The sequence below is a fragment of the Corvus hawaiiensis genome, chromosome 3 (genome assembly GCF_020740725.1).
Source record: "Corvus hawaiiensis isolate bCorHaw1 chromosome 3, bCorHaw1.pri.cur, whole genome shotgun sequence".
NCBI classification, from domain to species: domain Eukaryota; kingdom Metazoa; phylum Chordata; class Aves; order Passeriformes; family Corvidae; genus Corvus; species Corvus hawaiiensis.
Genome location: NC_063215.1, coordinates 86,445,990 through 86,472,438, shown reverse-complemented (window position 1 = coordinate 86,472,438; position 26,449 = coordinate 86,445,990). Strand labels below are relative to the sequence as shown.

The 26,449-nt window shown below is 46.3% G+C and overlaps 2 protein-coding genes across 3 annotated transcripts in view; one reads left to right on the top strand and one right to left on the bottom strand.

Moving 5' to 3' along the window:
• Window positions 1–9,423: 9,423 nt before the first annotated feature.
• Window positions 9,424–22,170, top strand: CCDC167 (coiled-coil domain containing 167). Its single transcript, XM_048297130.1, has 4 exons — window positions 9,424–9,475; window positions 16,678–16,772; window positions 19,153–19,205; window positions 21,308–22,170. The coding sequence occupies exons 1-4, from the start codon at window positions 9,437–9,439 to the stop codon at window positions 21,409–21,411; spliced, it is 291 nt and encodes a 96-aa protein (XP_048153087.1). The 5' UTR covers window positions 9,424–9,436; the 3' UTR covers window positions 21,412–22,170.
• Window positions 22,171–22,578: 408 nt separating this feature from the next.
• Window positions 22,579–26,449, bottom strand: part of CMTR1 (cap methyltransferase 1) — a 28,498-nt gene continuing 24,627 nt past the window's right edge. For both annotated transcript variants that reach the window (XM_048297129.1, XM_048297128.1), the window contains one exon: window positions 22,579–25,028. In XM_048297129.1, coding sequence (XP_048153086.1) covers window positions 24,896–25,028 — 133 coding nt within the window. In that variant the 3' untranslated portion in view covers window positions 22,579–24,895. The remainder of the gene's footprint in view (window positions 25,029–26,449) is intronic.

Here is a 26,449-nt window from a genome sequence, read left to right as displayed (position 1 = left end):
GCTGTCAAAGTAGAGGAAGCACTTTTTTGATGATCTCTGCACTAAATGGAAATCTTCTGGAACTGATTTTATTCCCCAGATCCCAGCCCCAGTAGGTTCAAGGTTCAAAGGGGCAAACCGGAGGGAATACAAACCACGGCTAGGTTGAAGAAAGGCTGGAACATACCAACTGAAGTAACATAGGAACGGCTTCTTAGTGTCCAGAAGGATTTCTGACCAAAATAGAAGAAACACAGGGCAACTTAAGGCCCTGGAGTATCCCATGAGGAGAGGAGCAGCATCCTGCTCTCCTCACTATGTGCTTTTCATTCTTCTTCCCCATCAGGCACAGTGCTTGCCATGGGGTCCTCCTGAAGCCACTGGCCAGACTGGACTTCCCATCTGCCCTAGAACCTCTGTTCCTCCTAAAGAACTTTGGGAAGCCACAGACACCTCTGTGAAGGGAAGCAAAAGGCACTGCAAAATTTCAGAAAGTTTTACATAACTGTGAAACCAGGAAGCTGTATTTGTGCCATCTTTTTATATTTCAGGCCTGTTCCTGTTCTCTTATTTTTTTCCCCCCACAGTAGCAGCAGCAGTGTACTTAGCCTGGTAAATAATGCATACTGCTCTCACTGCTATGCAGACAGACAAAGGCAGGTAGTGTATCAAAGAATAAAATTGTACCGTGAATTGCAGTGTAATAGCTGTAATTTAGTGCCCTGTGGGCGATCCAGAGATTCAGAAAGTATCAGAGACCCATGCTTGGTGCTGACTGACAAGGTGACTGGAGATACAGCACAGCGTTTGACCTTTGGATTGTTTCCAACCTAAGCAGAGCCATAAAAAATTCAGGAGACCATGCTGTCTCTCAGCAAAATGGTTTATGGGGTGGATAAATAGACGGATTTTGTGTGAACACACACAGAGTATATTTATGTGGGTGCATAGAGATAATTAAAGAAACACTGATCAAGACCCGGACTACTTATATAATAGAAACTGGGGAAGCTGGGGGTGTATCTGGGTTGTTTTTTATTGTCTGCTTGCAAGAATGAGGGGAAGTCCTCATTAGGGCACCAGCTGGATCCCAGCTCAGGAAATCTCAATTGATTTCACATGCAGGCTAGCAGCTAATGATGTGTGTGTGCCTGTCTGTCTGATTTCAGCTCTTTGGTCATCTTAGACTTGGGGGCATTCAGGTTCCTTGCCAGGTTCCCATTTCTGGAGCATTTGTCTCCACCAATCACCCAGTAAGTCATTTGAGAAAGCAGAAATTATAGCATGAGAAATAATGCTATTTTCAGACTCTCCTCTTGATCAGAGGCAGTGAGCTGCACGTTCCCTTGGAGGTCAGCAAAGACCTGAAAGGATCTAATCACTCTCCTTCTACCTAAACAAGACAAGAGCATGCAGGGATGCACAGGGCTGTCACCTCCCATTTGCAGACATCTTCATGTAGGAGCAAATTCCTCTCTTCTCCCTCCTCAGGGAGCCCGAAGCACCCTGTCCTTACAAGCCTCTCTCCCATTACCCTAGGGAAAATGAGAAGCAAAGGGTCAATCATGTTCTCCTAGGAGCACAGAGGCCTGATGACCACCAGGATCAACAAGAGGGGCTTTGAAGCAGGAGGGTGACTAGGAAGGACAGTGCTTAGCATAAATACTAGGCACTTTCTTTTCAAAGAGCATCTCGCTGTCCAGAAAACCACAAGACACATTAGAGGGCAAGCCCCTCGCTGTCCCTGCAGACAAGGATGGACTCAGTCTGACTGCACAGCAAGGTGCAGGAGCCAGGGAATACATCTACATGGCTGTCCTCTCTCACAACAACTGACAGCTCTGTTTGGATCAGCCATGGCATTCAGCAGTCTCTCTGCCACATGACAGGCCTGCAGAAGAGACAATGTGGGAAGAGGTACAGATTTGGTTTCTCCTGCCTCTTGTCAGCAAGATCACAGCATCCTTGAGCACTTCACTACTCTAACAGCACCTGGAACCTTGTAGGACAAATTCCCCATGGGATCTGGATAGAATATGGTGCTTTTGACAAACAGCAGATGTGATTCAGCTTCCTCATGCCTTCCACAGCACTGTCAACTGAAACCAGAGATCTTAATGCCCCTGGGACAAGGAGATAGGGGAATGCCACACATAAACTGAGTAGAAAAGTCAAGATGGGAACAGAAGACAATTTGCCACCCGGCCACTATCTCCTAACAGCCAGGCAAGGAAGTAGAGCAGGTGAGAATGGGATGACAAGGGAAGGAATGGAGATTCTGTGCACCAGATGACTGAGCTAGAAACCATACACCCAGCACAGGACCACAAACGAAGTGTGTGAGCTCTGCATCACCAGGCCAACCTTGCCACCCTAAATCTCTGCAGCCTATTTGCCAAGTACTTTCTGGTTCCCCGGAGCCTATTCAAGGGGATAAATCTCCAAGGGTTCAGGTTCTGAACATAGCTGAGGGACCCCAATTTAAAAGCATTGCTATAAAGCCAGGTCACCCAATTTTGAACTGGCAGGGAAGGCCAGGGGGTTCTCCTCAAGAGACTCTTCAAGATCCCACAAGCAGGTCAGAAGCAAACTTGTCTGGGGAAACTGTGATGGCCACGTTTTCCCTTCCCTGATACCTGCCAAATGTTAAAAGCAGGGCATGCTGTTCTACTCAGCCATGCCCTGATTCAGAATGCACAGCTCCCCATGACTTCCCAGGCAACCAGCAGGACACTGTACTGCCTCTGCATCACGCCGCCCGTCTCTGTGATGGATGCACTTCTGCTGGCCGCAGAATAAACTCAGCCACAGGGTTGTGGCCCCAATCACACAGCACTTCATAAAGCTGCTTGGGCCTCTCTCTGTTCTCAGATATTTATAAGCGACCCATCCCCACAATATATCTGACCACTTCACCCTCGAACAGATATTTTTTATTGTAACTGCGCTCTTGTCCTTGCTCAATAGAAACCACACCCACACAATTTCTTAGATGCTCAGGATGATGCAGTGTGGTTTTGGGAGGACAGCAATACTTTCATAAAGCACAGAACATAAATGACTGGGACAGGCCCAAAAGAATGCCTCCAAACTGACACCTGGCATAAGAACACTTGGGCTGACATGTGCCGAGGGACTGGGCAGAGACTAAAGCAGAGGGGAATCTCCAATTTCAGTAATTCATTTGGGCAAATTTGTACCTCTGCTTCCAGGTCTGCAGGAACATATCCACTGGACCCATGGAACCCTCTCAGATCACATCTCTAAAAGCCATTGCTCCAGTTCTCCTGCTTCCTCCGCACTAACACAGCACGATTTGGAGTTCAGCTTCATTCAGCATCAAAGCAAGATCTGTGATTACACGCTGTGCCTGGCTCTGTGAAAAGCAGGACTCCATCTGTTCCCACCACAATTACTACCCTGCATGGACAGACGTGATCTTGCATGAGGCACACAACTCCTCAGAGCCCCTCATGTTTGACTGAGCCGTATATGACACAGGCTTTCGTCCAAACAGAATCTACTGATGAAGGCAAGCATTAGCCCTAACTACAGAATCCCTTCTTAGTCCAACTCTGCATTTCACCGATGCCAGTTTTGTCTCCGGTAGGTTGTTTTGATTAATTTCATTTAATTAATTCTGTAATCTCAAGCTGTTCCCAGAAACTGTGTGAAGCCCATCAAGGTGGAAGCAGAGAACATGATGCACGCAAACTGAAGATGCAGTCCATTGGATTCTCAATATTTATCTTCCCAGAGGGAAAAAACACCCCACCCTACAGGAGCATCTTTCAGACAACTGAAATCTGACAGTGCTTTTTGTTCCTCTTCTGCTCCCTGGCGGCATTTAATTCTGCAATCTTCGCCGGTAGGGGCAGACATGCCTGCACTGGAATTTTTGTCCCCTGGTCATCATCGCAAAGATGCAATTTCATCCCTGCTTACAGAGCTTGGGGAGAAGGCAGGGAATTTATATGTTAGTCCTACAAGAGGGAACGGGGGGAATAATAAAGCTAATAGCCCAGTTCTAGCTCATGGCACCTCTCAACTTGTTGTCTGCCTCATTTGCACTTAGTTTTTGTTTCCTCTGGGAGGTCAACACACAATCTCTACCCCGGAGAAATTTTCTACTTATCCCAGTGTGTTAGGAGTCATCATGTTGCAGGGACTCCCCATTCCTGGCTGCCTTCAGCATCAAATGCTTCCCTCCATCTCTTCACAGGTGCAAGTACACGGATGGAGGCTAGCTCACCCTGCCTGCTCCCACCTCTGCTTTTCCCTGCCGAGAGGCTTCTCCATTGACACAGCACAGTGATTTCCTTCCTTTTGTGATCCCAGTGACCGGCTGCATGTGGTACAGCAGGGCTGGGAGGGGAGAGGAGACATAGCATTGGGCTAGAGCTGGGCTCACTATTCTGGGGGAAACTGCAGGGGCACATGGTTCACTGCAACAGGAAACCTGTTCTCAGAAGGTCCCCCCCATCTCAAGGTCCACTGAGACACTGCCTAACAAGCTGGGGAAGGATGTGCCTGGGACAAAAAGGGCTGCTCCCCATGGTATAGCCAAGCATAAGAGGTCAGGCCCCTGATTCAGTGCTAACCCAGCTACTTCATTGCTGTGAAGATTAGGTCAGATACTGCTTCACATCTATAAAGTGAGATGTCTGGCCTCAGCTTCCTCTCAGACTTGTCAGAGGACTGATTCATTTGTGCTTACAAAGCACAGTGAATCTTGCAGATGGAGAAGGCAAAAAGAGGTAGGAAGGTAGTAAATCAGGAGTGCCCAGGAACATTCTCCTAGACACATCCTGTAAACTAGCACCGAATGGCTCACATCCATATCATTAAACTCTCTTCACCTCTGAAACCATGACCTCATGAAAAAGCCCATTGGGAATGGTCCTCTGCCTATAACTCCCAAATCATGCCTGGAAATTGTCTGGGACAGTCGTGGTGGGACCAAATCAAACCATGCCAGGGGTACACTGACATGTAAATCTCAAGGTTGAGATTGTATTCTAGGAGCATTTCCTGATGTTGCTCAATTTCCTAGTAAAGACTTAATTACTAGTGAAGACTTAATGTCTGTTCTATTAAATTATCCTCAGAGTAAGCACTGCCCTGATAAAAATCAGCAAGTGTCCCTAAACCTTCCTGAAAACTTTGATTCCTCAGCCATTACCTTCCCATCTCCTCAATAAATGTGGAAAAAATTATTAAATAATCAATTTGTTATCACTTAAAGATAATCAGGTAATACAAAAAAGCCAGCAGAGAAAAAGCCAAATCACATAAACTGTTTAGCTTTCTTTGTCACAGTACCTGAAATAGTAGAGAGAGCAAGCCCAGCAATGCTGGCTGTCCTGATGTGTAGTAAGGCTTTTTGAAACAATATTTTTCACAGGTATGCACTCTGAAACTAGTTATCAGCAGTTTGTCATCAGACTAGGAGGACTTACATAGAACAGATCTATCAACTGGTTTCCCCAGTGACTTGGATAATTAAATAAAGTATGTTTATAAAATGCATAGTTGGCCCCGAGTCTGGAAGATCATGAAAGACTGAAGGCACAATAGGAAAAAAAATGATTTTGGGAAATTGGAGAAATAGCTCACATTCAGATAGCTTAAATTTCATAAAACTGGTTCAAAATACGGAATTGATAAGGGAAAGAAATTAAATGCACCAATAAAGAAATGGGGAACACCTAACTAGACCTCAGCACTGAGGAAACATTGAGGAGCTACAGGACTGTGAAACAAATATGAATTGCCATTGTGAAAGTATTGCATTAAAAGACAAATTTCCTTCTTGGCTGCAATAGTAACACTCCTTATAAGACAAAGGGGATACTTTTTTGCTTTCTCAATACCCCCAAGTTAGATAGGTTTAGTCCAGGTTTGGGCTGGAGAAAGGTAACAAACAGTATTAGAGGTGCAAAATGTATAGAGCTGAAAGAAGAGGACTGAGTCTAGCAGGAAGAAAACAGAAGAGGGAATATGATAATGAACCTCAAATGTATAAGGTTGTTAGAAAATGCTAATCAATTGCTCCCCATGTGTGCTGAGAATAGGCCAAGATGCAAAAAGCTCAATTAGGTTACAAGGAAGAGGCAAACCTTCCCAGCTACCAGTGAATGAGCAGTGTTACAGGTACTGAGGAGGTGGCAGCATCCCTGCTGGGTTAAGCACAGGTACAGCAAACACCTGCTTGGGTGGCTTCAGTGTATCTGATCCTGCCTCTGGGCACGTAGGTGCAGTGTCTTCTATATGTTCCTTTATGGCTGACAGTTGTGTATTTTTAGTTTCTAACACCACTTTGTCACTCATTTTGACTGCAAGGATGCAGTAGGGACAGCATAATCAGAGACACAGAGCAGGGTCTCACCAGGACCATATCCAGTCTCATTACTGGATATGTTATTTGGTGTTCACTTGTATGTCACCAGATCCGGTGCCTTCCTCTTACAGGCTTTTTGTTAGATCATCCCATTCCAGACCCTACGAAAAACTATTTCATTCTTTTCCTCCTACCCTTCTGGCAGGAGGTATGTTCCATAATATGATTGCTCTCTAAGTTAAAAACTTTTGATTTCCGGCTTAGATATGCATGTTGACAGTAGCAGCTGCCTGATACGGAGTAGTTAAAATTCATACTCATGTCCGTGGATATTCTAAAACACAGAAGCTGATGTCATTGCATGTGAAAAACTTCCAGATCTCTTCTTCAGGTTTCAAGAAGGAAAATACTATAAACTTGCAGAGGAAAAGGAACAGTTTTTCTTTCTTGCCTTAGCATGTAGATGACAAGAATGATGTTACATAGGTGTCCTGGGTTGCAGTGTATTCTATTACCATCCTCATGAGGTGTTGAAATCAGGTGGGGCAGTGTTTCCTTGCCTCCTCCCCCCAGACTATCTTTCTGTTAATGACCCATCACTGTCCTGCCACCTGACTCAGAGATAACTCCCTCCGGACTATCTTCTGTTAATGAGCCTCATCAACACTTGGCCTCATGACTCATTACCCTATTGTGAGATGCTCCACCCAGAGGGAGGAACCAAGCATTCCATCCTGGATATAATCTGAGACTCTGAACACCAGAGACAACCTTCCCACTGGATTTCCAGAGGACAGGAGCTACACAGCTCCCACTGGACCTTCTGAGGGGGAGCAGATCCTTTTTCTACAGGATCGCAGCTTCGGGAGGACTGCAGCCACCATTCTACCAGACTGCTACCACCACCCTGCCTAACAGGGTGCCAGGTTGTATCCTAACTCTGTCAGTTTAACCCAGTGTTATCCGCCTTTATTTTTTCTTCCCCGCTCCTTTTATTTCCCTATTAAATTGTTATTCTGACTTGGTGTCTCCCACTAGTTTGTTTTCAAACTAGTACAATAGGAAATGAAGACATAACAGGGATGGATGGATGAAGAGAAGGTGTCAGCTGAGGGCAGAACTAGGAGACACAAGATCAGATAACAGGCATAATCAGGTTATCAGCTTGATGGATTCAGGAGTGCCAGGAGGACTAATACACGAATTGAAAACTGCTGCTTGCAATGGTGAGAATGGTGGTTTATCTTATGAGGGAGGAACCAGTTCCCCTTTTCTGTCTTCCCAAAAGATGTGACAACAAAGGTCACAGTCGTCTCCCCGCAAAATAGCATACGTTCGTCTCTCTGTGGCGAAGTGTATGTGAGAATTGACAGTCCTCCCCTGAACCAATACTCACCTTTGTGAAGGAGAAAATGCTTTCTGTTGAAGTAATGGCTATTTCAGCCAATTGTAAACCATAACAGATGGGTTTCTTCAAACCTCTATGCATTTTTAGATTCTATTTACACTCACTAATCAAGTCTTCTGTCTAAGAGGGGGGAAAAAAATAACATTCTCCCTCTTTTACATTTTCTCCCTCCCCCTGGCGCTGTGCTTCCCCAGGGCTGCTGGCTGGGTCCTACTCAGCTTCTTTATTGCCTTCTGACTGAGCTGCTTCTGCTTGGAAAGCAGTTATCTCACAGTGTCTCCATTTGGAGGTGGGAGTTCTGGCTCCTTTGGGTTCAGAAGTATAGACTGTTACATGGAGTCAAGTACCACATTGGGAAGCAGAAAAGAGTACAGCTGTCCCTCATTTCTCCAGACATAAAATGAGAGTGATGCTGTTACCAACACATGCCACCTCACATAGTAAAAGTGAAGGGGGGGGGGAGGTGTTTTAAAGAAAGATGAAACACACTAATTAGTTATCAGTATTATCACTGCTTCTACGACAGGCATCTGCACTCCTGCTATTCTAGCAAAATTTCAGTCAGCAGAGGGTATTTAGTCAAAATGAAACTTCAGTCTGTATGTCTAATAAACGTTGCTGCTGCCTAGCCTTCCTTTTTTGCCAGCAAATAGCTCTGCTACTCTCTCATGTAGCAGCCATGTCCTACCCTGAAGACAGATGCATTTCAGTGGTGTTGCTTTTTTTTAAAATACAAGATAGCAGTGTTTCATAAAAAGCTTTCTTGGTCAGAACAAGAGTTGTCATGCATATGTAACATCATGATTAGCATCTTACAGTGAACTGGCTGGCATGCACAAAGTGCTGTCCCCAGGTAGATCACACAGCCGGCTTTTCCTCAGCTGCTTTAGCACAAAGCTAGTGTTGGAGTAGGAAGCCCCAAGGACAATCTGAACGACACAAGAACAGAATCAATTAGGTTGGAAAAGACCTCTGAGACCATTTGAGTCCAACCTGATGGAACACCACCATGTCAACGAGACCATGACACTGTGTTCCACGTCGTCTTTTCCTAAACACCTCCAGGGATAGTGACTTCACCACCTCCCTGTCCAATGTTGGACAACACTTTCTGTGAAGAAATTCCTCCTGATGTCCAAAAAAATTCTGTTATCCTAACACTCTGTAAAGCAGCCGTCCTGGGTTTGCCTTGTGTTTCCGAGGCTGCCTTCTCCCTGAGAGATCCCCACTACCCAGCACTACAAGACCTGGTCTGGAGGGGCCACGAATGCGCTGGCTCTGCTTGTGGGAAAACTAACTGACCACTTCGGATCTGCCCAGACTGACAGCACCCGAGGGAGCCGGGGTCTCTGAGGGGTGGAGAGGCAAGACCAGGCATGACCAAGAAGTCCCACCTCAGCTCCCCAGCCTGCTGGCTCCCCCAGCCATCCCTCATCCGATACCACTAGACAGGGCAGAGCAGGATGCGGGCAGCACTGGCACAATGCGGGAGGCACCGCTCTGGCTGCAGCTCGCCCTCGGCTGTGTCGGAACCACGCCGAGAGGGCTCGCAGGGCCAGACCCAGGGCTGGGGCCGGTGGCCCCGTCAGAGCGGGCGGGCAGCAGCACCCTCCCCAAGATGGCACCCGCCCGCCCCACAGCGCGGCTCCGCACCAGGGCGGTGGTGCGCGGGGCGGCCCTGCGCATGCGCGGCCGGGCGGGGCCGGACCATGGGCAGGCGGCGAGCGGGGCCGAGCGTGGCCTGGGAGGTGAGGGGGTGGGCGGTGGCCGCTGTCGCTGCCGGGCTAGTGGGGGGCTTGGAGCCGCATCCTTAATGTGGGCCTTGAACGATGGCACGTGGTGTCCTTGCTCCCGCCGAGCCCTTGAGCCAGTGCCGTGAGGGGCGGTGGGTGTGTGTGCCCGTGGGGGTGCTACGGCCGGCCGTGGCCCCCAGCCCGGTGTGTGTGTGCGGCGCTGGAAGTTAGCCGTGTGCTGCTGCTTCTTGAGAGGAGCCCAGTGGTGAACCAGCGTGTGAGGGGTCTGTGAACCACAGCGAGGAGAAAGGGGAAAGGCTGGGTTTTAAGAGCATGCCTCCCTTCTAAAGCTGCCTTTTTATTGTTGTGCTTGAGTGTTTTGTCTTTCTCTCCCTTACTGGAGATTCCACCTGTGCCATGTGCTCAAGAATGACGCTTCTTGAGCAGGGAGGTTGGAGCAGATGACCCACTGTGGTCCCTCCAAACCTTACCCATTCTATGATCTCCTGGGTGGCAGGAGGGCTGCTGGTAAGCTCTGTTGAAAATCTGTATTTCTGTTAACAATCTGAGTCGTGTTAGTTAAGGTCTCTGAAGCATACATCTTTCTGGCTCCTGCACTGAACAGTGCTGTCTGGACTGACTTGGAGGAGGCAGTGGAGAGCCCATAGTTCAAGTCCATGGGTTGTGGATCATGTGGGGACAGTAAATCCTGAACGTTCCTCACAAATAGCTGAAATGGGGCAGAATTGATTCAGTGAATCTCACTGGTCACCTCTCTGTCCTGAAGCCTTTTCATGCACAACAGACCAAGGTAACCAGACTAGAAAGGCCAGGGAAATGGCAGGGCTTGTCATATATGTGTCATCAGCTAGTAATATAAAGGTGAGTGTCACAGAATCCTTTGGGCTGGAAGGGACCTCTGGGTGTCATCTCATCTAAGCCCCTTGCCAAGGCAGGGTCACCTAGAGCAGGTCACACAGGAACATAACCAGGTAGATTTTGAATGTCTCCAGAGGGAGACCCCACAGCCTTCCTGAGCAGCCTGTTCCAGTGCTCTGCCACCTTCAGTGGAAAGAAGTTCTTCCTTGTGTTGATGTGGAACTTCCTGTGTTTTAGTTTATGGCTCCTCATCCTGTCGCTGGGCACCACTGAAAAGAGTCTGGCACCATCCTCTTGACGCCCACCTTTAAGATATGTATTGATGAGATCCCCTCTCATCCTGCTGTGTGGAGTGGAAGTTCCGTTTATAGTTTTCTGGTCTGTTTCATTGGTTAGACTTTCATTAGGCAAACAGTTCTGGGCACTCTAACCCAAATATAACCACCAAAGGGAGTCCAGAGGGGTGTGCTGACTGTCCAAGCTTCCTTTGGTGAGCCTAGCAGGGAGAGTTGAATAGCAATTTTTTTTGTGGTTGTGGTTTGAGAGGTGGCAGACAAGAAGAGTAGAGATCGTAGGGTCTACCTTACAAAAAGAGAGGTGGCAAAAAGGCTCAGCCTGTTAGGAACCTGCTGTTCACAGAATGAAAAGGGACTGATTTTTAGGTGCCACAGAAAATTCTTGCAAAGTGTTTGAGGAATTGTAGTAACTTTAGATTAGTTTTGGGGGGTTTTTTTAGAAGTTTTCATCATGGAACATACTAGTTTTGAAAGGATTGTAGAACTACTCTTTGTTGGTGTGTTACAGGTGAAAATTTCTTAGTGCAAAGACACTACTGCAAGATAAAATTCTTTCCACTTGCAATGATGAGAACAGTACTGAAGAGGAGTTATGGAGGAAGAAAGAAAAATCTCCCTTTAAGCCACAGGAAGAGAGGGCTGTGTTTCAGTTTGCATGAGGACCAAGATACTTGTTTCATAATTTAAACTTTTATTCTGTTCAGTACTACCTTCTGAGCTGTTAGGATTGTAAAGAAAACTTTTCAAATGAGTCTTAATATGACGTGATGCATGACTAGCTTTGAAAGGCCTCATCTAGGCAGAGTCATGCTTGTTTAACTGAAGTCATGATGCTAAATGAATGCAATTTTCTAGATGGACACTTATCAGATTTGCTTGCACTTACAAATTGCAGATGTAATTGATATAATCTGGTTTAAACAGATGTAAATGTGTCTCCATAATGTTGTGGTGGTTCAAGTTCATGCCACTTCTCCTTTCACATAGCTGTAGCCTTTTGATAGGCAGCCCTATTGACAATGCTGAGCTGCATAGGACTTTCTTGAGGACACTCAGCAGGAAAATGAAACTGGCAAGACTGGTCCATTTTGTACCAAAATAGTGAAAATGGAATTAACTCAAGAGAGTGACATGGATGACCAAAGGTGTGGAAAACTTCTATTCAAGAAACTACCAAGCATTCCAGGTCCTTTTAAGTTGAAAAACATGACTGCAAGGGACCCAATATAGGTCTATATCCTCTGCATGCTATTTGTGGCTTTAAACAAACATATGCTATCAATACAAAGTTAGGGCTATCAAATGAAACCAGCAGCTGACAAGCTCAGAACAAACAGCAGGGGTTGGTTTTTCCCATAATCTGCTGTGAGACTTCTTGCCAGAGGATGTTGTAGCCATTAAAAATATACTTGGGGCTCAGGCAACAACTGAAAAAAAATCACTGAGGCAGAAAAGGGCATTAAATGCAAGGAGAACACCTGCACTCGGGCAGTACCAGGGCTGCAAAATGTCAGGTGTGTGTTTGTAGAAACTATTGTTACATGTGTTGCTGCTTCTGACAGGGCAATGGCTGATCAGTGTCTATGACAGAGCATAAAGAGTAGGGGAAAGGCCAACACAGTTTTTACTCACATTCAAAAATCTGTGGGTCAGGTCTGTGTGCGGTCCTGCTCTGGGCTCAGGCAGGACCCTGGCTAACGAGATGGTCCCTGCAAGGCTGAAGGAGGAGGTGCAGGTAGGATCCAGCCTTTTCTCCTTTAGCAACACACAGGGTTGTTCTGCAGGAGTCATCTTGGACTTTGCTGGTGGATCATCCTCTGCTGTTACTAGCTTATCTGGTAAATATTTCCAAGCATGCTGTGGGCGGAATGTCTGTGAAATGATTTTCCAGCATGCAAAATTATTCCAAGAGCATGGAGAAAATGGAAGCGTGTCCATGAACTGCAAGTTAGCTCTTGAATTTAAACAAAATTTGTCTCTGCTGGACTGATTTTAATAATCTAGCCAAATTTGTGGATGCAGGAACCATTAATTCTTCCATGAAAGAACAGCTCAAGTGTGCTGGCAGGTGACAAGGCATGTAAAGACTGCTCAGGAAAGGGTTTTTTCTTTGCCCCCACCTCTTCAGTTGGCTTTGATCTGTTTTATGAGGGTCAGAAGACAAAAACCTCATTACCTAATGCTGTTGGATGTCGACGAATGTGTGATATGGCTCTTTGCCAGTATCTTAATTACGGAATTCATAAAAACAGAGGGTGGAGGCCAGTTCTTGAAAAGCGCTTTTAGCCTTTCTGCTGGAAAGAAAGCTTTCATTAATTCATTACAAAATGTATTAAATGGGATTCAGCTCAATTCTATAAGCAAAGCTGCTTCTTTTTCACTTCTTTGTCTCTGCCTTTATGTGAGGCATTTTGGGCTCTCTGCCCAAGATGGTCCCAACAAATGGAATCTGTAATAAGCATGTAAGTCAGTTTGGATTGAAATCCATTCCAGGTCTCTCTGGTTTAAAAAGGTTTCCAGATCACGAGCAAGCGTTGCCAGAATTCAACAAAAATACCTGAATGCCTTGTCATACCTGTGGAGCCAAGGAGGCATCTGGTCTTAGATCCCTGAGTGCATCCAAAGCTGCTGGGACTTGACTTTCTGGAGTGTCTCCTGAGGAGCTTCAGAAGGGCAGCTCTGTGTGTTCAGATCTGCTGCCTGGATGTGAAGCACATTTCACTCCCCATTTTTAACTGGAACTACTTAAAGATGTTGCTGTGAATGAAGTCCTGTGTCCCTGCTACCATCTGTGTGAACCCGAGGAGTTGTCATGTGAGCTTTCTGCTTGCTGCATTTCAGCTCTGTCCCCGAGGATCCCCTTCAAGGAAAGGAGAGCTGAAAGGAGGAAGGGTTCATCTTTGCAACTTAGGAGGCACTGTGCTGAGATTGCCACTAAAAAGATAAGGCAGTGTGAAGTGCAGGGGTGGTTCAGGTAAGCGAGCTTGGCTCTTTGTTTTCCTGCAGGCTTCCAGTGTGCCCAGGTACATAGACCTACTAACCTCGTGTTATTTAGTAGGAGGGGGAGAGCTTTCCATCCACAGCAAGCTCAGATAGAAGCATCTGCTTCTAGGATGGCTGTCCTGGAGAGCTAGCTGCAGCAGGGAATGATGCCAAAGCTCTACAGATTTTCTTATGCTACAGTTTTACGGACTATGGCCCCCCAAGGAGTTTCCTCAGCAGCCCAGAGAGTAATCAGTAGTTCCCAGGCATTACTCTGATTTTTCCCTGTGCTTATTTTCTGTTTCTGTCTTCCGTCCTGCAGTGAAGAGTTACCTGGATGGCTGAGTTGGCAAGAGACTCCTGGCTTCCAGGAGCAGATCCTAAATGCCAAGCAAGGCAATGGCACTGACATACCAAGATAGTGCTCTGCCCATAGTTTGGGTCGATGTCTGAGGCTTCTTACTCAAATGAGCTGCCTTCAGGAAGCAGATTATATTGTCTTAATTTATAAGTGGGAAAACTGGGGCACAGTGAATGGATAGCATCTGTGAATCCTCACTCTTGTCCTTTCTTAGAACCCCTAATAACCCAGACTAGCCAGAAGAAAAGAAGCAGTGAGATTCTGAAAGAAAAGTATTTTGTTCATTCAGCAATCTGTTCCTCCTTCCTTGCCTTTTTTTTTTTCTGATTATTTTTTTGTCCCTTGTGCCCCCAGCTCAGCACAGCTGATGGTGCAGTTTCAGGGCATGTGTTTTATTAGCAAATTATTGCTCTCCAGCAGGGGACCCAAACCTGGGTTTTGATTTAAGAGCAGTAAAACCAGTTGAAACTTTAAAGTATTATGTGGAATCTGGAGATTTTTAGTCAGCAGAAAGTCAAAGCACTGACAAAGTTGAGCAGAATATACTCTTGTTAAGTCTTATGAATGAGGGAAGTATGGGCAGAGAATGTACTAGTGACAGCAACTGCAAACTGAGCAGGAGGAGCAGTTCTGGAGGAGGGGATAGGAGTGCAGTGGCATGGATAATTTAGTGGTGGTGTTGGCAGCTGACTAACTAATTAATTCATTAACATATTATTTAGCAGTATTTTTAAATGTATATCCAGAGCAGCCATGGTGCACTGTAATAAGTTAACTGGCTAAGGAGGAGCCAGCTAACACACCCTGAAGCATCTTTTGCTGTGTGTGCATGGAAGGGCTTCCAACAGCTAAGGGAGCAGAAACAGCCATTTGCAAATGATAGGAACTGGTGAGGGAGATGGTAATTCTTAAATTTGACTGGACCAACACCCCACCTCTGCTCTACTGCACTCTGCTATTAAATTAACTTGCTGATAAGTGTGGTCAGAGCTGGCCTGGGTGAAGTCCTTCCTTGGCCCTGAAGCAGACTGGGGCAATGCATCACGCTGACTGAGTTGTAGTGGATGACATAGCAATGAGCAGCTGGAGTTAACATTCTTAACTGGCGCAGCTGGGAATGGAGGAGGACAACTACCCTCATCCAGGCAAACCCAAGCATTGTCAAACACAGAAGTGCTATTCCCTGAGCTTTGGGATCAGATGATATGCCTTGGTGCTCCCCTTGGGCTCAGGAAGCTGTGCATGTGCCTCTGGGGAGTTTGGCATCTCAACAGCACCGGCAGAGTTGCCTAATAACCCAGGACTTTGAAATTACTATCTGATAAATCAAAGATTTATTTGAGCTTTCCAATATGTGTCCCCCTCCCCAGCTCTGCTGTGCTCCTTCCAGCCTATTTAACTGACTGGTTAAACTTCTTTTCATGGTCTGCTTTATGTCAAGCCTCTTCTCTCTCGTCCTGCTTAGTTATAATGCTTGCCTGCCTTTCCTGAGCAGAAGGTGTGAGATTGTTAATGAGCTCATTAACAGGAGCTGATCAGAACAGAGCTGATCCCAAAGCAGCAATAATTAGGGATCGCTACCTTTGATTTTGTTTTCCTTATTACTGTTTATGAGTGTGTTTGTGCTCTGGGCTGTCTCTGAGGCTGGAGTCCAGGCAGCTCATTCCACCTTTAACCAGGACTCTGCTCCCTCTTAGTGTCTGGAGAACGCTTCCACCACAAAGAGGCCATGCTGCCAGCTTTGGCCTTCCCTGGAGAACCAGGCACAGCAGGAGTGTTGCACTAAGTAGCTCAAAAGAGAGGTCACTGCCACCTCAGTGCACCAAGGCTGTTTTCTTTCAGGTAGGTTGTTGTGTTCATGTTACCTGATTAGTCCCATTGGTTCCCTGCTGAAACAAGGTTGAAAGATAAAGTTTTCCTCAAGATGTCTACGCTGTGGTTGCCAGGCAGAAGAGAGGAATAATTCCCAGAACTGCTGCCCATGGTGGGACTCCCTCCTGGGCAGTCTGTTTGCACACAAGGAAATCAACCCTCTGTGGTTACTCCCCTCCACAGGAAGACTCAGGCTGTTGGGATACTTGATGAAGAGACACAATGAGCTAACCAACGTTTTTCTGCACAGAAATATGTTGCTGCCAACACTTGGTACAGGTTGAGGGAGGCAGTGGCAAATGCTCTCGAGCATACTGTGCAGATTCCTGTGCTGTTGTAGATGTAGTTGGGTAAGAGACTGTAGGTATCCTTTTGTTCCCTCTTCACCCAACCAGACAGCTTTGTAGTCACATCCCATGAATTTCTACATCCATTCACAGGGCTAAATGAAGACCTTGTCCTTCAGGCTTTGGTTTAGGCCAGTGTCTCTCTTTTATCCTCTAATTGTGGACCTACACACAAAGAAACTAGAACAGCCTGGAACAGGATCAGATCCTAGCAAAAGAGTGCTGGCCAGCCACACAATAGGCAGTGTCAGGGCTGGCTTGGGTGTGTCTGGGATGATGATGTTACCGTTGTCTGGGCTAGAATACAGGCTGATCTGGGAGATGATGAGCTCTCTGTGCTGTGATCTCTACAGAGATACGGGGTTCTTCCCTTGATTTGGGGAGGAAGAAGGTGGAGTGGCTGAGCTGCCACCATCTGAGTGGGAATGGTTCCTTGTAAGCTGGGAGAAGAAATGACAGTGACTGGTGTGTGTTTTTCAGATTGATGGATTGGAGGAGAAGCTGGCACACTGCAGACAGAGCATGGAAGAGGTGGATCTTAAGCTGCGCAGGGAGAAGCTCAGCCCCGAAGGAAGGTACTGCTGACCAGCTCCTTTCACAGCTCTGTCTGTGCACTTCAGCTAGCTGCCATCCTGCTGTAGGACCAAGCAAGGGCTCTTGAAGGGGTCAGAATGTGTGATTTCCCCATGACAAGACTCTTTTCCCCCAGCTTGGAGCTTTCTTGGGGAACTTGCCCCTGTGAGAAATGCAATAATATAGAGAGCGAGCTGTAATTTATTAACAGCCTGACTCCAGCCTGTGCCACAACCAGACAAGTAGTGCCTCAAACTTGCCAGTTCATTTGCAGACCTGGCTCCTGGCCTGTTACCAACCTGCTCTGTGAGTCTGGCAAAGGTTTTCTGCACGCTGCTGCTCAAGCCTTGCTGAAGGCACCCAAATTCAATCAGAGAGATGTGCAGCAACTACTACTGAGGGCCAAACCAGGCTGGGATCCAGCTGCAGAAGCAGCTGAGGGAAAATATCTGTGCCTGCGTTGCTAATGTGTCTGGATGTATTGACACACTGGCTTTTCTTGGGAAAGCTAAGAGGGACAATTCCCCTGAAACCTGTGGCTGCTGTAGAGGCAGCAACTGTTGGCTTCTAGAGCTGGGACTCAAGCAAGGACTTTGGCCTGGATTTTTTGTAGCAAACACAGGCAGAACCTGCTATTCTCTTGAGTATGAAGCAGGAGATCTTAGGTCTCCCACTTGATTCTCAAATCTCTCTGCTTGAGGACATTTTTTCAGTCACTAGCATCCTACTGCTCTGCTCCTCGCAAAAAAAGGCTGGGAAGCTCAATCATAGGCCCAGGGAGTACTACTGATGATCCTGGTGCTTGCTCTACAATACTGTCCTCTAGAACCCCATTAGAAATGATCATAGCAATAGTGATGTCTCCATCCCCTGATACTTACCAGGCTCACTTTTAACTTCTTTGTTAAACTCTCCTTTGCACTCCCCTGTCCTCCTTTACAGGAGTTTTATATCCCCCTCCATATTTAGACAGGGTCCTGTCTCCTCCTGCCTCTCATCTCAGCAATCCTTTTCTGGCCTAAATTCTCCTTGTTTACTGTCTGTATTCTTTATCTGGTACTTAGGTGGCCAACAACTAAACCTACAGTTATGATAACTTGACAGGATGGGATATTTAATGGTTTCTGCCTGAAATATAGGGCCTAGAGCAAAGAATTATGAATTGGGATTCTTGGGGCCTCCTATGAATTTTACAGCTACTATGGAAATAGAAACAGAACTTCCATTGTCCTATCCCAGACCCTTTGAAAAACCCTGGAGGGAAGGTACCGTGATCAAAATTATCAATTCAGTGCATAGCACACAAAGAGGAGCTCTGCTTTCCCACTTTGAAGTTCAGTTGTCATGGTTTCTTCATGTCTCATTCTCAAAGCTGCTTCCCTTGACTCTCTTCACAAGGCAAGTTTCTAAGTAGCAGCTCAGTCATGTTGGTAAATCTATCTTCTCACTTCCTCCTGGCTGCTCTCCACCTTGCCTTTCCCCAGTTTTCTTTAAGAGCCCTTTCCTCTCCTGCTGCTCCTGACGTAGCTTGCTTTCTTGCCCTCCCTTAACTAGCTGTATACATAGATTTGGATCTCTTTCCTCCTACAGGTTGTTCTTGCTGTGCCCCAAGGGGAACACAAACTCTGGTACACTTGCTGCCTTCTCTGAATGAGGAGATAATTTGTTAGTGCATGTTTATTTATGTGCACAGTCTGAAAAGACTGACTGTGTCCTCACTGCCATAATGAAAACACTGCTGCTTTCAGGAATTTTGTTTTGGGTTTATATTTTATACTGTATATCAATTAATTATCTTGTGCAGTTTAAGACAAGGGCTGGGTTGGCCTGACTTCGTCTTTACTGTTATTATGAGTCTTAAGTCTAATAACTGGTTGGTACTGGGCTTGGATTCAGCTTGTTTTTTTGAGTTCGCCAATTTCTGTAAATTGGATACCTCTGACAAAGGGATCCCAGCTTCAAATGGTGAGAAGAATTACTGTTCCAGCACTAAGCCAGATGTGGTGGAGGGGCAGGATCCTCCAGAGAGCATATAGGGACCCCACCTCATCACACAGCTGTGTGAGAACTTCCTGCCTCACCTGGGGGGAACTAGAGTAGGGGACTGATCCAAGAGCCCTTTCTAGCTGTTTGCCTACACTGCTCTCCTGAAAGGAGAGATAGGAAGCAGTTTGGGGGAAGGAAAAAATAATCTAAAATGCTGCATCTCTTCTCTTGCACAACTGGGTACTTCTAAACTGTCACCCTTCCACAGGAAGGGGTGAGGGGCTCATTCTGTGAGCAGATATCCCCAGCAGTGGGGACAGTCTCTCTTCCATCATGTAAGCAAAGAAATAGGCTGTGTTGTGCCTCGCAGGTAATGAACTCCTCTTCTCATTACAGAAAGTCACTGGAGAGAGAGAGAAACTTACTAATGACCAAAGCTGACAACTATGGTAAGAGCTTCATTAAAAATGGTCCCTCTGGGCAGGATGGGATCAGTGCTGCAGCTTAGCTTTGTCTTCAAGCTCCTGCCACCTCTGACTTCTGCCTTTGAATTTAGATTCAACCAAAGGGAGCTAGACTAATGGAGATGTAGTCAGCATACTATAACAGGAGGCTGCATCCTCCTACTTGAGCTGTACTATCATAGGGAAAAAAAATAAGCATCAGCTAATGAAGGGGAGAAAATGCCCCTTCCACAGACCCCAAATTACCAGTCTTTAGATAATCATAGCTAACAGATTGGCTCAAGTAGCTTTTAACATCCCTACCCCCAACCTTTTTTTTTTTCCCTAATAGAGGCTTGCTAGGCAAGAAGGTAAGTGCTATCAGGAATGTAGTAAAGCATACCTTCCTTGGGGAAGGTTCTTACTGCATCAATTTATGGGGCCACTCAGCACAAGAGCATAGCAATTCACACTGATGTGCTACCTGCAGTTCTAGAGAGCCAGGGTCTTTCCTTGATCAAGTCCTGCTGTAGACAGTTAGAGTCCCTCTGAGATACCACACTTGACAGCCACTAGAGATGCTGCTTGGGACATCATCAGGCTCCTGGTATTGATCAGTGTGTTATCTGCTTGGCAGTACTCTGCAGCTGTGCAGGCACCAGAGCTCACACAAGGGGAAGAGGCACAAGTATTCTTTTAGGTCTAGAGCATTGAAACCTGGGGTATGGCCAGCAAATTTGTAATTATAACTCATGTTAGAGGACTGTTTCCAGAAGACTAACATTTACTTTAAACAGCCTGAAAGCTGTTCCCTAAGGGCCTACCACTAGAGACAGCAGAAGACTGAAAATTGCTGCCATCCTTTTACCAGCCAGCAGTCAGCCATCCCTGATGGCAGCAGCAGAGCAGTCTGACAGCAGCTCAGACAGCAGCAACAGCCTCACCTAATGGTGACATCACTGCTATGAGCTCTGATTAAATCTTTCCTTATTCCAGCTGATGCACTGGAGGCCATGAACTGCAGCTGCTGACAATGGCATTGCCAGCATCAGTTTAAGCTGGCACTGCTGTGCATGAGTTTATGTGACCCTGTCATCTCCTTTGTGGCCTTGCAGATTCAAGCAGATTGCTCTGTGGTTGCATGAGAATGCTTGTATTAGGTGAAGAACAGGGACAGAAAGAACAGCTGAAAGTCTGTTTTTATTACCAACACCACTTGGGGAACTGCTGGAGGCTGCTTGTGCAAACTATAGAGGCAGTAACCTGTGCAGTCACTGCAGATGAACTCCGCAACAAAAGCAGTCTCTCTGGAGACAGTCCACACCCAACCCTGCCTGCCAAACACTTACTGCTGTTTGGCCATGCAGTGTGTAAGGCTGGAGGCCTCACTGCTTGCCTGTACCAGCCAGCAAAGTTTTGTGGAACAGAACTAGCAAGAGTGGGGTTCTCATCTTTGGTAAAGGGAACCAGACAGAAATGGAGATTGGCAAGACTCCACACTTGAAGTAGCCACTGTCTTCGTCTCTCTGCCTCTGTGGTTCTTATGTAAAGCAGGGTGAGGGAAAGCAACCTATCTCTAAAAAGCTTCAGACCCCAAGAGAATAAGAGTGTCCAGGTTCAGACCTTTTCCACACTGATCCTTCTGAGGTGTAAGCAACAGATTCTGTGACATTCAAAGGTGGCCACAGTTGTATTTAAATTTTAGCACTAGAAGGAGGTACCACGCTGTTACATGTAGAAGATAGCAGAAATAGCTCTCTGCCCTCCTGTGTCCTTCATTCTCTTAGGGAACAAACAATTACTCTAGTGACAGTCTGTCCTTAGTAGATGCCTACAGCAATGTTATTTGCCAACAGGAACTGGTCTGGCACTGAAGTATTCCCAAGCACAGCTATGACGAGTGCCAGGATGAGAGCAAATGAAAGGGTTCCTGCTAGTTTGGGTAGTTAATTCCCATTCAGCATATCCCATAATTGGCAGCTTTGCATACTGCTCCCAAAATTTTTGCCTGTGGCCAAGGTAGCTTTGTGCTTCTAAGAGAGTTTTGAAAGGAGATGTAGCTGCAACATGAAGAACCTTCACAGGCAAGTCTTCTGTTTGTTTCCCAGAGAAAGAACTGAGTGTGCTTCGTAAGGAAAATCGCAAGAATGCTGCCCTTGCTGTGGCCATGGCATTGCTGATTGCTCTTATTTACGCCTGCTGGACAATGTGATTGCACTCAAGAATTCTCCCTGCTGCACAAATGACTCCTGCAAGGAGCTCTTCCTCCTCTCACCTTTGTGCCTCCCTCAAGGGTGAGGATCAGCATTTCAAATTACTGTTCTTGTTTGTTGTCTCCAAGCCTTGTGGTAGGGAAGATTTTTCTCTGCAAATCGAGGACAGGAGACAAACCAGAAATCACAGCACACTTGGCTTGGAAATCAGGTCAAGCAGAGCTCAAGGTGGTGCCATCTTGCTCAAAACACAGTCAGGACCATCCAGCCTGATCCAGGAAGGCAATACATTCTCCCTTTTGAAGAGGATCTTTGTAATAGCAGACAGTTGCGCTTTCTGCCCAGCCCAGGTGGAATACCCACCATCTTCTTGGCTCCTGTGACACAGCCATAAACTGAAGGGACCAAGCCCTTGATTCAAAGGGTAATCTGTAAGTACTGTGATTTTATATGTTCCCAGAGCTGAGCTAAAGATGCTTCCTCCTCCACCCTGACTTCTAGGATCAAAGGAATCCTACCTCCACAAAAGCAGATAGCATGTAGGTATCTCTGCAAGCAGGTAGCATCCACATTGAGATCTGGGTGCCTGGGCTGTGAGAAGATCTGCCTACCTCTCCAGTGTGTAAGGGCTTGGCAGCCATTTTGTGCCTTTGAGAATCAGTGCTTGCAGAAGAGAATTTACTATCAACCCCCAGAGATAGAAGTGTTTCTGTAGAGCTTTAAATAAAATAAATTTATTTTGACTTTTGGCCTTTTAATTTCCTGATTTGTTTTTTTTGGTTGGTTTTCTTTTCTCTGTTGTGTCCTGTTTCTCAGTCACTGCTTTATTCTCATCCTGCTATCTCCCTACTGGCACACGTTGCACCATGGTAAGCCTAGACTGGGTTAGGCACTTAACCCCCTGGTCAGTGAGGTCTCAACAGTGGGTTACTGGTCTGTTGTGGCCTGGAATGTACTTCCTTTGAGTGGAACAGGATCCTAGCATGCTGCAGGAGTGCTAGAAACTGTCCCCTGTAGTGCCCGCTCATTCCAATGCTCTAACTTGCCACAAAAACCTTTAAAAGGGACTGCCTTGAAAATTTAACTCTGCCGGGCATTTCTCTGTTGCCGCAATGGCACACACTGCTGGCCAGAATTTTGTGGGAAGCAAAGGAAAGAAGCACTGCTGTCAACCAAAGGGCCTGTATTGGTAATAGAACATGAAAGCATAGAATTCAACACAAAATGATACAAAGCCTAATAACAATACATTGTGCAATTAACATACATAAACACACTCCCTTCAGCAAGACCTTCCTCACCTCCACTTCCCTCTTCCCTTAGCAGGGAAGCAAGTAGCTGGGTGGCTCATGCTTGCCTTCTTGAAGGGAGATTCAGAATCAAGGTTCAGTGCATCAAAAATAAAAGCAAATTAAAATGAGGAACTAGAGACAACTGAGTAAATAAAGTATCCATTCATAAAAGCTAGCCTGCAGACTGAGCAGGTTTTTTTGTACCCTCCAAGGTCTACACTGATCCTAGCTTACTTCCTATCACACTTCTGTCTGCCAGCCACCAGGAGTCAAAGCCCTGAGCTGAGGACACAACACTCCACAAAGGAGCCTGGCAGAGGGAGCAGCATGCGTTGCTGGCACTGGAACAGCCTCAAGGCAGTCCACAGAGGTCCTCAAAACTCAAACTGCTGGTTGGCTTAAAAAGCCAACTGTACACACAGGCCTGGACACCAGAGGTTGAGGTACTTTATTGCGCACTGGGAGAGATTCCTCCTCATCCCTCATGGAAGTGCCTTTGTCAAGACAAAACTACCAGTGACACACCTCTTGTTGTTTAGTGGGAAGAGCCACCATTTCTTTCATACACGTTTTACCAATGTTTGAGAACAGAGAGGGTCTACAGATCAGCTAGGAAGGATGCATTAGCCTGCAGTCCTTCCACTGCTTCAACAGACCTGTGTCTAAGTGAAAATTTCTGTTTTGCTGCACAGGCTTGTTCAAATCATTCATATGGATGTGGAGAAAAAGACACAGTCTAAACATCTGCTATAGATTCTAGAACTATAGCTTTCCTTAAGGCACAGTTCAGACAAACCCCTAAATCACTTTTCTCCCTACTGCCAGTCAGTGTTTAAAAACAAGCCAAGAACAAACAAAAAACGAAACAAAAACAAAGGGGGCTATTTTGCTGCTTGTCCAAAAGCATTCAACTATGTGTTATCTTCTGATTTGTGCGGAAGACTTGGCAAAGTGCCATGGAAGCCAGAAGTGAAGGTAAAACATACAACAGAAGCCAACTTTGAGCCTGGCACAGAAGTGCGTGGAGAAGTCTTGACACAAATGCCATAGTGAGAGTTTCCTGGCTCTGTGCCTTCACCCCAAATGCAGTTCCAGAGCCAAATGAGATACAGAGGATTTCAAAGCCACTCCGATTTTTATAAAGGGAAGTCTGGTAACTTTTCCAGTGGGCACAGTCAGGGGACTGGATTTCTTCTGATTAACCAACATGGTTAAAATCAAGATACCTTTCTACCGAAGCCCTGGGTCTTTTTAACTAAGTTAGACGTTCCCATAATTTATTTCTTCCAGAAACTTCAGCATCCTAGCTTTTCTGTGTCTTTCCTCCCACATCCACTTTCCTCCCTGAAGGTTTAGGTAATAATGTTGAGTACCAAGAACCAAAGCACCTTGGTCTCAGAAGTACCATGAAGCACGTACAACAACCATGGTACCTTTTCACAAATTAGTCCCAGGCTGCTGGCTTGGCATCAGTCACTAACCTGGAGAGGGGAAATCCTTGTCACAGCAGCTTGCAGAGGTGTAAGCACATCAGATCTGTGCCAGGAACTCTACTCATCACCTGCATTGGCCTTTGCCCATCACATAAGAACTGCCAGTGGCTAGCTGAGTGCCATGATAAACAGAAGTGTTGGAGACACCGACAAGAATATATAACTTTTGCCCACAGCTCGACAAAGACTTAACACCCTCCACTGGATTGTGTAGCCTTTGACAAGGCCAAGGAGACAGCTGCCAGGAACAATGCAGGGCTGCTTCAATGTGCTGTTGACCAGCTCTGCCATCAGAACATCTCTGCTCCATCCCACACTGCAAGAGAAGCAGAAGCCTGGGGAGTTCTGGCACACACAGAGCTCCACAAACCTTACTGAACGTTTGAACAGGAGCAAAGAAAGCTGCCAGCCCCTTGGCCTCATGCAGTAGGTCAGGACAAAAGGACATTAGGCCTCAGCTCCAGGAGTCACCTTGGGTACCCTGGCACCAGGTGCTACCTGGGCTGTATTCTTATATACACTACCAGGGTAAAGCCTCATCCTGTGCCTTCTGCATACCACCCTCTGGGTTCTATCATCTCCAGGAAATCAGCTCTGGAGAATACCAGGATAGAAGTTGTGGAGCTTTCCCAGTCCCATCAGTCCCCAAAGAATCCAAGCTGGGCTCAGCCCCTCCCTGCACCCTCAAGAGAGCAGGGTTAGGGGTGGTGTGCTTGGATGAAAGACAGGACAGTCTCCTTTGATAGCTTCTCTGGATCTTGTCTTTTCTGAGAGTCGTGCACTTTGACACCTTCCCCCCATTCCCAGAAGAGGCGGCTGTAATGGCAAACACTGTGGGCAGAGAGGAGAGCAAGATTAGTTTGGCAGGGAAGGGAAAGGAAAACACTTTCATCCCAGCCAGAGACAGCTGCCCTTGCAATGGGAGCCACGCAGAAATACTCAAACAGGTGCCTTAGAAAAGACCAGGGCGTTCATTCATTCACCTTACAAACTCTACAGCCCTCAAAGTACAGCAACAGCCAAGCCTAAGAGATTTCCATGGAAACAAACTTGTTAATTCTACCTTCACTCAAATTCAGTTCAGTATTTGCTGGAAGGAGTCAGGTCACTAGGGGAAAAAACCTACCTCCCCCCAAGTTTCTCAGAGGATGAAACTGTCATTGCAGGCAATGGAAAGGCCTTAATGAAGAATTTAGAAAATCTGCCAGGAGCAGCAACCTAATCACTCACCACATACCTACTATAATCAGTAACAGCTGTCCTATGGAGCTTTGCAAACAAACAGCACTTCCCACTGTACAAAAGCAGCTACAAACATTCCCTCCTTCCCCTCGTGTGAAATAACTGAGCTCTGCTTGGCTGCTGAGAGTTCTGGTCCTACAATACCATCTCCCAACTCCATCCATCAAGGACAGCCCTCCCTAACTGCATCAACACAGTCCCAGCTATAATGAAATCAGAGCTGCTAATTACTTCCAACACAGCAGCCTTTAGTTTTGTACAATTACTGACACTTAATATTCATAGCTTATTTAGTGCTTCTGTTCTAACAAAGCAGTACTAGCACAGCAACAAGAGCACATGTCAGTGGCTAATTATAGACATATTAGTACTCACTAACCACAACACATCCCTTCTGGAGTCCCACACAAGCACTCCCTCCACCTCCTCAGCCATTCCTGTAGGTTCATCCTGGCCTATTTCAGAGTACATAGGCAGAAGTAACCACATCCTGACACATGGAGGGAAAAAGCATCACGTGCCTCTCTTTTTAAGCCTGTTCTGCCATTCACCACATGAAGAAAGCTTAAGGATTCTTGAAAGTGCTGCTCTAAGACAGGTAAGGAGGTTCAAAGTGAGAAAATCAGGAGTGCTATTTCATATCAAGTTCTCACTCAGAAGCACAGTCCTGGGTAATGGTGGTAGTGCAGAACATCTCTACCCAGGAGCCCTGAAGCATCAGACTCAGGATTTGCTGCACTTGGGTAATGCCCTCAGCCTAGCACTCAGTAGATACAGATGGTTTTCAGCAGCCACAATGCTAATGACTGTCCAATGACAAGCCTCTATCCTTTCCCAAGGAGCCACTGTTTTTCACTCTCTTAAAAAAAAGCTCCCAGCTTCCCACAGGTTATTGCAGAGCCTGGGCTAAATGAACTGGAATTTGCTTTTAAATGAGCAACTTCTAACCAAACATGTTAAATACAGAGATGCAGCAAACTACAGCTGCCGGGCTCAATTTCTACTTCCTC

What these genes read in the sequence shown, in the direction of transcription:
- CCDC167 (XM_048297130.1), top strand. Translation starts at nt 9,437, where the DNA reads ATGGGCAGGCGGCGAGCGGGGCCGAGCGTGGCCTGGGAG. An exon ending in AAGCTCAGCCCCGAAGGAAG is followed by an intron (nt 16,773 to 19,152) that starts GTACTGCTGACC and finishes TTCTCATTACAG; the next exon opens with AAAGTCACTGGAGAGAGAGA. An exon ending in GACCAAAGCTGACAACTATG is followed by an intron (nt 19,206 to 21,307) that starts GTAAGAGCTTCA and finishes TTTGTTTCCCAG; the next exon opens with AGAAAGAACTGAGTGTGCTT.